At 40.4% G+C, this 14,015-nt stretch overlaps 1 protein-coding gene across 1 annotated transcript in view; it reads left to right on the forward strand.

Annotated features, from left to right (window-relative positions):
• Nucleotides 1-14,015, forward strand: part of LOC120563894 (protein-methionine sulfoxide oxidase mical2b-like) — a 102,290-nt gene that overhangs the window by 54,546 nt on the left and 33,729 nt on the right. Inside the window, exon 20 of the mRNA XM_039808392.1 lies at nt 12,293-12,374. Within this exon, the coding sequence (XP_039664326.1) occupies nt 12,293-12,374 (82 nt within the window). The remainder of the gene's footprint in view (nt 1-12,292; nt 12,375-14,015) is intronic.

Raw genomic sequence — 14,015 nt, forward strand, 5'->3', positions numbered from 1 at the left:
AATTAAAGTACAAATAAAACATAAAAATATAAGGAATTAGGCTTAAATGTAATTTTTCCCATTAGATGATTCATCATCCACAACCTGTTCCTTTAGCACAGATTTTAGAATCTTTCCCAAATCCCCCCAAAATGAGAACCTGCAGGAGGGTTAAAGATCCATTCTACTCCTCTTTAACGAAGTCTGTCCTGTATTTTTGCCTGATTCCAATGCTGAATGGCATCACGGAGTTCTCGTTCTGCTGCGACAAAATTAGTGCCATTATCTGAACGAATGATTGACACTCTTCTGCACACAAACCGCCGGATTGCACTTAGACACGAGTCAGTGTCCAAAGTGTGCACAATCTCCATGTGCACTGCACATCAGTGTTTGACTTTGCAGCAAGGCTAACCTGTTGTTGAGGTGATTCAAATTCTGCATAAACTTTAATTCTTGCATTAGAAGCTGCCAACTCTGTTTCAATTTCCAGCTGTTCTTTGTCGGCCGCTAACTGGGCTTCTTTCAGTGCCAGTGCCTGCTTTTCCTTTAACGCTGCTGCCTTTGCAACAAGAGTTGTTCTATTGGCCTCCTCTCTCAGACGTGCTGAAGTGGCAGATGATACAAACGACTGGCTGCTAGAACGACCGGATGACCTATCAGATCTTTGTTTTGCAGACACATTGGAGACACTATCCATAGATGTTACATTTTTGTTACATGTGGCTCTCAACTCTTTATGAAGCTTTGTTTCTTCAATCCACATTTCGGTTCTACTCATGAAATCTTTGCAGTTTGATACCTTGGGCTCAAACCAGTATGTTTGGTCGGCCTCATGTTCTTCTTCTTTCAGATAAAGTTTTACTGTCTTGTTAAGTTCAGTTTTTTGTAGAGCTCTCCTTTTGTTCAATATGTGTCAAATTCTCATCACTCTCCATGAGACATTCAATTTGGTTGGACTTTCCAGTTAACTGTCTTAACTTTGCTCTCCTTGCATTTATATACTGATGCAGTTTCTCCTCACAGCCTTTTTGTGTAGGCAAGACTGCCCTCTTGGTGTCGAAGTCGGTAACTGCGTCATCCTCCTCGTCATTTTGCGAGTCTGCCATTGTCGTCATTACAATGTGTTAGACCAGTGGTTCTCAACCTTTTTGTGCCAGCGCCCCTATCCATTATCCAGGTCCCTACCGCCCCATCAAATATTATGTAGGCTAAATCCCGAATATTAATGATTATGCCCCAATATAGGCCTATTATTGTTGTTACTATTGTTATCAAAATAATCAAAAAATCAAATCATTGAATGACAAACAACACATGTATTAGTTTCCCAGGTATCAAAAAGCCATGTGAATAGAAATTATATATATTTACAGGTTTTAAAGAAAAATGCAACCATTTGACATTCAAATTAAATAACAGCAGCAATCAGAACGACTAGATATGTAACATTCAAACTATAATTAGGTATTATCAAAAGGCCTGCTGCATGGTGTGAACCTCAGCACCTTTAGAAGATGACTATAATTTGAATGTCCTTTTGTTTTGTGATGTTACCTTGGGTGTCATGAAATGAGCTTTAAATAAAATGTATTATTATTATTATTATTATTATTATTATTATTATTATTATTATTATTATTATTATTATTACAAACACTAACAGTAGCCAATCAGAAACAGCTAGCAATTTAACATTCAAATCTAGTTTTCATTAAAATCTAAAATCGAACTGTTCCAACGGAAAACAAGCTGGACTTATCAAAGGATCACACACACACACACGCAAGCACGCACGCACGCAACACGCAAGCACGCACGCACGCACACACACGCACGCACGCAAGTATTTTGGTGATGACAAACGACTTGAAGAACGACACCTACGCCAATGGAAATAAGTTTACAACCTTTGAAAGTTAGTGAGAGACGTTTTAATACTTAGAAGAGTCTAGCTATGTTTGCTATCGCCTGTCTTATGAGTAAATAGCAGAAAAAACGTTTGGAGAAAACGCCCCCACATGGCTGTGTTTTGTGGAGGTGTGAGAGTCCCGTACAGTAAACAGTGACATCACTCCTCTATCGCCCATAAGAAGTTTTAACACCAATATAAGCCCTCACTGGCCGGAGTTTATACAGCTGACTGTTTGCCAAACAACAACAAAGCACAGTTATCTCGCGACGCTTCTTTCTCTCTTCTCCCGTGAATTGAAGCTGCTTTCAGGTACAGTAGGAAACGTTGTGTTTAATAAACCATCTGACGAAAAAGTGTTACGGTTAAATATAAAGTCTACTTGTGCTACATGGGGTTACAGAAAACAACAGGACGCCACAGCGATTGCTTTTTTTCTTCAATGTAGCTACAGAGCTCATTTAAGACGATGCTCTGACGTCCCGTTCCATGAAGGCAGCACGGAGCTAAACAAAGCTGACAGAAGCACAGAGAAGTTAGGATACCCGTCTGGTCCAGTCGTGAGCTGTAAACTGGCAGCTTTAATGTGCAGACTACTTATTCTTTAGTAGTTAGTAACATGTATTGTATGTGAATTTTCCAAGCACCTCCCCCGAGAGAAGAGTTATTTCTACATGAAGGTTCAAACAAGGAGAGGATTTCTTTAGTCCATCCACTTTAATTATAAGGTGGATAACACATCGGAGTGTTCCTGCGTTCCAATAGAATCGTTCCAATCGGCAATTAATCCTTTGGGGATGTAGTGGCAAAATTAAATCACTTTTGTAGCGGTAAGCAATTAGTCTTGACTCATTCTTTATTTTCAATCCTTTACTTAAGTTTGCAGACAGGTACTCACAGAATGGGCATCACCGCATTGCGTTTTGTGAATTTATTAGCAAACTTTCCTGTACAGCCAAAGTGCTCTGTTTTCATCCAAAACATTTCCCTGAGCTTCTCTCAGACAGAAATCCACATTGAAAACGTCCAACTTGCTGTTCCAACTTTTCGACCTTGTTTCATTAATTATTCGTTACAAACTTGACATTACTTTTTACGGTCAAAAAAACATTTTGCCCGCAGCTACCGCTGACCTAAAACAAAAAACTCCTCTAGCAAAACAAAAGGCACCTGCGCCGCACCTTGAACATAGAACTAGAGTAAATACTGACAACATGTCACGACCTGGCTCAAAGGCATGACAAAAAAAGGGGGAGACACACATGTTTGTTCAGTTAAACCAAATTTATTAAAGTAACAAAGATAAACGTGAAATCAGTAAATCAGTAATGTGTGAAATGTATGATTGTCTGTAAATGTATCAAAGCTAGAACGCAAATATAACTAAACCCAAAATCCAAACAAACCAAGCAGCCTTGAGGAGGGAGAGAGAATGACTGCCCAAACACTCCTACTTATAGACAGGTGAGCAATCAGGTGAACCTGGTGTCAATCAGTCCTCATTAGCCAATCCCCAGATCCCAACAACCAAAGGGACTTAATAGGCCTAGGAGCCGTCACACCCCCCTCCTCAAGAACAAGGTCCCACCATGACCTTGAAAAAAAAAAAAATATATATATATATATATAATAAACACATTTTATATTAAACACCAGACCACATCAACATTATCTCTAAAACCCATCCAATCAAGTACACTATCCAAAAAAACAGTGGCCATAAATCCAAGGAAGCACTGGAACATTTCATGAAACAAGAAAATGATAGGCAGTCCTGACACACATAACAATGGTGCACGTGACAGGGCATCTGCCACCACATTGTCCCTAATACGGTGCATTCTTTCCCTTTTTTTTCCTTCTCTTTCTCCTTCCTGGCTTACCGGTCGCTTGCATCTCGGAAGACGAGACTGCACACACTGCCCTCCCTAGTTCAGGGACCTCTGGCGTTCCTGAAACTAAAGCAGACAAATGCATTTGTATTGGCTGTAGGGGTACACAGTTTGGTCCTACATCATCAGGCCACATACGACCCCCTACCAGGTCATTTCCCAAAATAACATCAATCCCTTCAACTGGTAGTTCTGCACAAACACCCACATCTACCTCCCCTTGTACCAATCCACAAGACAGATGCACTTTGTGCACAGACACAAACATAGTCCGCAGGCCCAACCCCGAACAGGAACACTGCTACCTGTGTCTGATACAGGAGAAAAGGGCAAAATCTTTCTCCTCACAAAGCTTTGCGAAGCTCCTGAGTCCCTCAAAATCTTTATTGGAACTTCCTCATCACTACCAAGCAGCTTTACAAAGCCTTCAGAGACAAATGTAGCGTAACACAAATCAATCTCCGAAGTATATACTGGCTTAACCTGCATCTGAAATGGAGCCATCAATCCTGCCCCAACACCAGGTGTAAGACTCCGAACAGGGGCAGCCAAACCAACCGACTTAACAGTGTACATCTTACTCTTCTCTTGTAGCAGAGGACACTCTTTCTTCCAATGACCTATTGATGGCAATAATTACACACAGTCTGGTCACTTTTTCCCCTAGAATGGTGTTCCAATGTTGGTGACATAAACTCTGCCCTTGGAAAGTGTTCATTGTTGCCCCACTCACCAAAGAAACGCCTGTGTGTCAACACATATTCATCGGCCAGCACTGCAGCCTCACTCGGACACTTGACCTTGTGTTCATTAACATAGGTCGCAACATAGTCAGGCACAGACTGTTTAAACTGCTCTAGAACCACAAAATCACATAACTCATCAAATCTTGAAGAAGAAGAAGAGCACCAACGACTGAAATGCAATTTCAAATCCCTGGAAAACTCAACAAGTGTTTGTTCACAAGTCTGTTAGCTGCCCCTGAAGTGTTGTCGATATGCCTCAGGAACAAGCTCCTATGCCTTTAAGACCGCTGCTTTCACCGTTTTGTACTTTTTACAGGCTTCAGGCGGCTGTGACTAGGTGGTAGAGATGTCGCCTGCCAATCGGAAGTTTGGTGGTTCGATCCCTGGCCTTGCAGTTCCATGCCGAAGTGTCCTTGGGCAAGACACTGAACCCAGAGTTGCCCCCGATGCTGCGCCATCGAAGTGTAAATGTGTGTGAATGTTTATCTGATGAGCAGGTGGCACCTTGTACGGCAGCCTCGGTCACAGTGTATGAATGTGTGTGAATGGTGAATGGTTCCTGTACTATGTTAAAGCGCTTTGAGTAGTCGTTAAGACTAGAAAAGCGCTATATAAAAACAGTCCATTTACATTCAGAAGACAAAGCTGAGTAAGCCTGCTGTGCCTTACCAGTAAAAACACACTGTAACAACACAGTTCGCTCCTCATCCTGCCAGTCTCTCGAATCTGCAATTCGCTCAAACAAACTGAAGAAAATCTCTATATCACATTCACATTCACACCTCAAATTGCTTGCAACATCAAAACATGAACGAGGAGATTCCAAATTTAAAGCTGATGCAGAAATTTTGCCCTCTTTTAGCAATGTCAATTTTTGAACTTCCAAATCAAATTTCAGTTGTTCCCTTCTGAACTTGATTTTCTCCAATTCTTGTTCATGTTCCATTTTCAAAACCAATAATAGTTTTTGTTGTTAAAATGTCAGAGCAATGGTGGAAGTAGTCACACCATTCTTACCGCCCTCGTCCCCCAGTACTCCCTCTTCCATCAAATCGGCTATAATGACACACTTCAGGGCCTCCTTTGTGGACTTGGGGTCAACATCAATAGAGTAATGCTGAGCAATCTTCTTAAGCTGCTCCTTGTTACATTGTTCCAGCAACCCATCAGATGGACCCTGAATGAAATTTTCAACAATATTAGACATAACAAACAAATGAAACAAAGTTAATACTCAATGTGAAGCAAACAAATCCTCCCAAAACCAAATGGCCCAAAATATATATAAAAAATCAAACAAACTGGAGCCTCCTCCTTCTAAACTAACTAGTACAAGAAACTAGGTCCCTAGTCTTCGGACAGGTACAGGTGGCGGGTATTTAGTCACTGTAAACCAATGGGTCTGAAGAGGCCCCTGCTATGCAGTCACCCTCAGAACACCATGGATGTGATCCCGAGCATATAGCTACAACCACTTTCCCCGTCACACTAAAGAAGTAACCTGCAACAGACTCTCTAATAGAACCTACTGCTAAACCTGACAGAGGAGAACACCAGTTACAACAAGGCCACACCAAACAGTTAAAGTGATGGTTCGGAGTAATTCACCCTAGGGTCCTTTGCACCATGACCTCGAACCAAACACCCACCCAGAAGCTTTTTTCACCTGGGTCTAACATTTAAAAAAAGTTAGCGTAGAGTAGCGTTATCAGCTGAATAGCTTAGCGCAGGGGCTAACGGACCCACGTTTGTATCTCGTAAATTACCCCACTAATAATGCCCGAAATGATACCAAACGTCTACAAGTAGTACAAATAGGTTATGCACTCATAAAACGATGGATTGGAAAGTTTGTAAGTACACCAGAAGTTTATGTAAATAACACTTGCCTGCTGGCTTCTGCTCTCTGCTGTTGTTGCTGCTGCAGTAAGACGAGTGCTTAGGGCCGTCTACAAATTACAACACCGAAAAGAGATGCAACAAAAATATTTATTAATTTAACTTTTTTTTTTTAAGTGCTGTAGTATAACTAGCAGGAGACAAGTAATAATTGAGGTAAGTTTGGAGACATTACCTTATTTAATCATTGAATTAATAAATATTTTTGTTGTAACTCTTTTCGGTGTAGTAATTTGTAGACGGCCTCTACCACTCGTCTAACTGCATGTAGCAGCGCAACAGAGAGCTGAGGAGAGCAGGCAAGTGTTCATAAACTTCTGGTGTATGTTTAAACTTTCCAATCCATCGTTTTATGAGAGCATAACCTATTTGTACTACTTGTAGACGTTTGGTATCATTTCGGGCATTATTAGTGGGGTAACTTACAAGATACAAACGGTGGGTCCATAGCCCTCGCCCGCTATTAGCTCAGCTGATAAACGCTACTCTAGCTAACACTCCCAATGTTAGACCCAGGTGAAAAAAGCTTCTGGGGGGGTGTTTGGCTCGAGGTCATGGTGCAAAGGACCCTAGGGTGAATTACTCCGAACCATCACTTTAAGCCCTACTTGTTTACCTCAACATTGAGCAACAGAAAAGCCCTCCTTTAAGGTCTTCAAACAAAAAACTCTAACCAACTAAAGTCACATGTGATACTCCACCCTAACATAACAAGATAAATAATTATAACCAAAGGCTGAGTTGACGAGCCCCCATGTCAGTAACAACGCTCATAGTTGAATACAATGTACGTCAACATCAACTATAATAATATAGAAACTTAAACATAAAACTCAAAATGACCATTAGTTAGCTTTGGCTCTTACACAATGGATTTAGTGCCACTTGGCCAGCCATGCCAAAACACTTATGCACTTCAATATCCAATGGAAAATAATCTCAAAATGAAATAGAACAACGTGGTGTCAACATTAAACACAGTGTGTTCAAGCCGGGGAGCAGAGTTCACTGTATGCGGCGAAAACAAAATCATTTTGTCCAAGAAACACTATTTTAATCCAAATCCGATTTTATACTTAAAAATGTAAAGAGTTGTTCAGGTGCCTAAACTTAACGGTCAGCACAGTATGACGCTCACTTTTTCTAGTTTAACTCCACTACCATGGCCCCTGAAAGGACTTTCACCTGTCTAAGGCTGAGCAATTTTATCGATTCTGCGATATAAATCGATATTTTTTCCCCCAAGAAAGTATTGATTTTTAAGCCGCGAGTATCGATACATAAATCCCATTCAAATCCCCCATGTTTACCCCCGTTCACGTTGCAGGAAGAGCGATTTGATCAGCCAGCCGCTAGTGTCGCTGTAGAGCAGCCAACGTCAACTGGCAGCCCGCCGCCAAAGCTTTTAGTCTGGCCCGCAGAATAATCATGAATTCACAAAATGTAAAGAGGAAAAAATGCGTTCTGTTATTTATCATTTCAAGCATTTAGAGCACAGCCCCCTGTATTTACATCTCTATTCACATGCCGGGATTCTGTACATCAATGCCCGAGCTCCACACACACTGCTGAGCCGAGATGTGTGTGCGTTAAAACACACACACAGCTGAGCTGAGATGTGTGTGCGTTAAAGGTTAAAACACGCAGCACCTGACTGGGAACGATACAGAGTTACCAACGGCCGCTGGGGCAGATGAACTCACGCTGGTCTCTTTTCTGTAAATAGGCTACAATTAAACCTTCGTGAGTAGAAAGTCAATACTTATCAATGCACTCACCTGTGTAGACCAGCATAAACATGTAGAAAGCGATATTTCAATCTACTCAGTCCACCGCGCTGTTTTACGCAAACACAGCTCTACTCTGCAAATAGCGAATTTTTACAAACAAGCTAAAACAAAAGCTGTCGGTTTGTAGTCTAACTTTTTATCTTAGGTTGCCGGGAATCTGGAAATTTTGACCAATCCTTGTAAACCTCACTGCTGGCTGAACAAACCAAACTCTCCGCTAGAGCGGACAATCTGGAGCTACTTAATATGCACGTGAATGACGCGATCGTTATGTTCGAGTGATGATGATGATGCTGGTTGTATTATTTTGCAACAACATCGTTTCATTGCAAATGAGGCATACATGACGAGTGCATAGCCTGCTTATCAGTCCATTTATCATTAAAGCTGGGCTTTTGGCTTTTCCACGTCAACTTTTCGCTTCAGCCTCTTTGACAGTGACATGTTTACCTGACAACAGCCTTTCTTTCTGCAAGCATTTTCCACCAATCAGGATGCTGCATACTACCATCATTTTTCCATAATAATAGACTTTAACCATCACTCCTCAGTGAACTGCCTCCTAGTCTGAGATATTTTTCTAGTTAAAGAGCAAAAAAAATAAATAAATGTAGCATTAATTCAGTAAGAAAGTGAAAATTTCGAACAAGAATAGGCGTATAAGGTATAAATTCATTTTATTTTCTTTATTTGAAAGTCCGGCCGCCAGAGTGCTTAGAAAAATTTTGAAAAAAATGTAGTTGATGATCCCTGCTGTAGACTCTCTGTCCAGTCAGAGACATATATTGTGTAATTGATGTTTTCAGTTCAGTTAATTAAATCCAAGTAAATGGAACACTCACAAGATGTCACCAAAATCACTCTGTCCCCTTTAAATCTTTCAGAAAATGATGTAAGTGTATCGAAATATATCGAATCGTATCGTTGGCTGAATATCGTGATATATATCGTATCGTGAGCTGAATATCGTGTATCGTATCGTGAGATTAGTGTATCGCTACAGCCCTACACCTGTCGGTGCCTGTACTCTGCTTGCAGTCACCTATTGACGTCTAAACAACTGCCACTGGTAGCCGGCGTCCCGGAGCTCTGTAGCGCCTAAATACAACCAGCAACTGCCGCTCGGATTTTATCCTTATATGGCACTATAGACTATTCACGTTACAGGGCTTTACTTAGTTTAAAATACATATATTTTAGGTACATAATAAATATATGATCTAGGCTCTTGGTAAAGTATGATCACTTTGAGGGGGGGGGGGAGGATACATTTTGTCCCCACCGGGGATACAAATAACCCTACCTACATTGAACCTCTAGAAATTTGACCTGAAATCCCTGATTTGTAATTGTGTGACTGAAGGATATCCTATAGTATATATTGACGTCTGAGGTTGAGTCTAAGCGCATCAACACCTTATCTGATCCGGTTTTTCCCACCCATCTAAGCGCAACCAACACTGCCAGCATCTCCAATGTGTAAACCCCTAAATTATTGAATGTTCATCTGTTGATTCCAATTTCTTTTGCTTCAATTTTCTTTTGGTATTTCTACCCCAAATCCTGCATACTACCTCAGGTTTCTTAGCATTATCGGTATTAATCTGTGTAAAATCACTATACTCTTTCTTTACATGATATTCAAATGCACTTATTAAATATATTTTACCTTTTTCTTTCTTTTTTTACCTCTAAAAAATATCAGGCCACACAAGCATCCATTGAGCCACCACCACTTGTCTAACATCACTAGACAAGCATTTTACTTACCTCTGAGAGAGAAAATGGGCTGGTCAATGAATTGATTGAAGAATTTAGTCTTCAGATAAAAGTTTTCAAGACCAGCAGAAAGTTATGTCCTTAGGAGTGTGCCATTGCTTCAGAACTAAACAGCAATCAATAATCCGAATGGCCCAGTCCGTGAATTTTACAAATCAGGATCTCATTTTCCCAACTCCAAATAAAAGCAGTATAATTAAACGCCCCATGGGGATGGTCGTGCCTATTGATTTAAAAAGATCAACACAGATGCCACATAGAACATGTGTTTGGTGTGTTATTGTTTAGAGCGTTTGAACAACATGTTGACACCAGAAAGAAAAAACAAAAACAAATGTCATATCACCACCATCATCAGCACAGCACAGGTGTCGTATTAACAGACATCAATTTGATGAAAACTGGATATAGTGCCACAAAAAGGTTTCAGTTCAGTTCAATTTTATTTATATAGCACGTTTAAAAACAACCTCAGTTGACCAAAGTGCTTAACATGCTCCAAAAGCAACGAAACAATAAACACAAACAAGGCACAATATACAACAGTAGAAAAAGAATAATGTCAATAATGTCAAGATATCAAAGCTCAACTTGAATTAAAAGCCAATGCGTAGTAATGGGTCTTAAGCAAGGACTTGAACGTTCCAATGGTCCGAGCTGTTCTTACATGAATGGGTAAACTATTCCAGAGGTTTGGAGCAGCCACTGAAAAGGCTCGGTCACCTTTGGTTTTTAACCTGGATCTGGGCACATCGAGGAGCATCTGATTGGACGACCTCAGTGCTCTGACAGGCGTGTGGACATGTAAGAGCTCTGATAAGTAAGACGGCGAGAACCCATTTAAGATCTTAAAAACAATTAATACAATTTTAAATTCAATCTTGAAACAAACAGGAAGCCAGTGGAGCGTGGCCAAAACCGGTGTAATATGGTCACGCTTTTTAGTCCCGGTTAAAAGTCGAGCTGCTGCGTTCTGGACTAACTGTAACCGACAAAGGGATGACTGATCCAATCCAACATACAGTGAGTTACAGTAGTCCAAACGGGAACGTAATAAATGCATGTATGACTCTCTCAAAGTCTTTGCGTTGCAGGTAAGGCTTGACCTTAGCCAAAAGTCTCAGCTGGAAGAAGCTAGTTTTAACAACAGAACTAATCTGTTTGTCAAATTTAAAAGCACTGTCAAAAATCACTCCCAGATTTCTGGTAAAAGGATGAATTTGGGAACCTAAAGTACCAAGAGCATCTACACAGGCACTGAAATGTTCAGCAGCGACCAAACACAACAACCCGGTCTTATTGTCATTAAGACAGAGAAAATTCTGATCCAACCATATTTTGAGATCACTCAAGCAGTTTAACAACGGCTGGATAGTGTCCTTCTCATTGTTTGTTACAGGCAAATAGATTTGTACATCATCTGCAAAACAATGGAAAGAAATGTTGTGTTTTTTCAAAATGGACCCTAAGGGCAGCATGTACAAAGAAATAGCATGGGTCCCAAAATGGAACCTTGGGGGACCCCACAGGAAAGAGGGGCAGCAGATGAAGAGCAGTTACCAATGTGGACTGAAAAACTCCTATCTGTCAAGTAGGATTCAAACCATTTTAAGGCAATGCCCGTAATGCCAACACTTTGTTTGAGTCGGGATAAAAGAATAGAGTGGTTAACAGTGTCAAAGGCCGCAGTCAAGTCTAAAAGCACTAAAACAGCGGAGTTTCCTGAGTCGACCGCTAAGAGAAGGTCGTTGTAGACTCTTAGAAGGGCAGTTTCAGTACTGTGACGAGGCTTGAAACCAGACTGGAACTTTTCATGAATACTAAAATCATCTAAAAATGATTGAAGTTGATTAAAAACAACCTTCTCCAACACTTTAGATAAAAACGGTAGTTTTGAAATAGGTCTAAAATTAGACAAAACTAACAGATCCAAATTTTTCTTTTTTAAAAGTGGTTGCACAACAGCATGTTTAAAAGCAGCTGGAACACACCCTGAGCTAAGAGATGAGTTAACCAAGGATAAAATACTGGGCCCAACAGTGTTAAAAACATCTTTAAGTAAGCGTGCAGGGATACTATCCTGCAGGCAATTAGCCGGACGAAGCTGCTTGACTATGTCAGAGAGAAGGTGGAGTGAAACTGGCTCAAACTGCTGGAAGACAGCAGTTTCAGAAGTTTCAGAAGACTAAAAATAAGGATGCAGGATTTCAATATTTTTTCTTTACTTTTTTCCTTTGTGTAATAGAAGGCTGTGTTGTATTTCATAATTTTCCTCCTGTGTCTTGATTCGTGTAGGAAAACCAAAGCCGTGGCACACCCTCGTCATTGGACAGTGGGAGCTACTCAGCGACCGGCAGCTTCCAGATCCAACCACCAGGTACCCTGGTTTCCTTGCTTAGGCGAGGCCTGAGCTGGCCGAAGCGTGCTAGCCGGGCTGTGTGTGTGTTGCGTCGACAGCTGTTGGGAAGTGTGTGTGAGTATTTCACAGCTGTGGGGTCCCATGTCAGAAGCTACTCGCATAACTGTGAGTTCCTGTATGAGCTGCTGAGCCTGGGTTGTCCTCTGCTCTGCATGATGCATGAGGTGCTGGGACAGATCTACCAGGAGCCTCAGCTGGCCCAGCAGCAGCTCATCGGCCACCAGCTCACATAGAAAGGGGAGTAACAAGGGGCTTGTCTGGGCCAGTTGACCTGATAGGAACCCATGGATTTAAATTTGTGCTCTTGTACTGCCCACAATGTTAATTAGTAATATATTAATATGAATTATACTAATTATTAATCGGTAATAACTTTGAAACCAAATCATGTGTTTCCTACATTCCAAGTTCCCATGGTCATTTTAGTTTTGTGTAAAGTGGTTTAAAACTATATAAGTGCTTCACTTGATTAGCTTCTGCTGCTTGTATTCCGTGCCTGTTGTGAATTTTGCCTGCATTTACAGTGGACAGCACAACAAAAAGCCATCTTAAGCAAACTCTGACTCTATTGTGTTATTAAATTGTACATGCTGAGCTGACTTCAGGGATGATACATGTATAAAAGGCTGCAGCCCTTTGTGCTGACTCTGTTGTTAATGAGCTCAGATTCCCCAGTATGTGTTGTCACTGTCAGGGTCTCTTGGGGTTGTGCCCTGCTCAATGCATCTCTGACTCACATGGGCTTGTTCCAGGCTGCTTAGACTGTAAGCATCACCCAAAGGTGCTATTAACGACATATCACACAGCTGTCACTAGATTATATAACCGATAACATGAAATGAAATCTGTTCCAGTCATTTAAATCAGTGATCTTGTCTGGATTGTCACTAAATGTTAAACCCTTTCTATTCTGCACTTCAACCACGCGTTGAAGTATCTAAAATAATCTGTTTTGATAATGCACCAAGGCCATTTATTCTGAGTGTAACCTGGAACATGCCCTGGGCATGACTCTAACCTTAAAGCCATCTGGACAGTGAGTTTTTTTTTTCTTCATTGAACCAGAATTATGACTGCAAACACCATAACTCTATAACCACAGAGATGTGCAATGGAAATGCCAAAACAGTATTATAATATTTTATATAATTTTTTCCGGAAACAAATGTGGTAGGTAGTATTTTTCTTAGCTTTGTATTTTGTTAAATATAATTGGCTGATTTCACTTTATATATTTAGGGCTCATTGTTTATGGTTTTCATTTTACAAGAAAGGAAATGGTAATTTATTTTGAATATATCAAAAACTGAAAATGACATCACTAATACAAAAATCTGGGTGAAAATCAAATGATAGAATACTAGATTACAAAAGTAAATGTTTAACCATTCAATCATTCAACCATTTCTTCTCACTTTGAAATTCTGCACAAAATCACCAACTAATTTTTCTAAATTTCTTTGTATCTTTGTTTAACCGAAAGACTTATTTAGTTTCCCGTATTTTCCAAAAAATGTGCGTTTAATAAAAAAAGTCAACATCTTTTGGATGCATTGGGTTGTAAAATCAATTTGAAAGTCAGTTTAGATCTGTGCCTTT

The sequence above is a fragment of the Perca fluviatilis genome, chromosome 8 (genome assembly GCF_010015445.1).
Source record: "Perca fluviatilis chromosome 8, GENO_Pfluv_1.0, whole genome shotgun sequence".
In the NCBI taxonomy this organism is placed as follows: domain Eukaryota; kingdom Metazoa; phylum Chordata; class Actinopteri; order Perciformes; family Percidae; genus Perca; species Perca fluviatilis.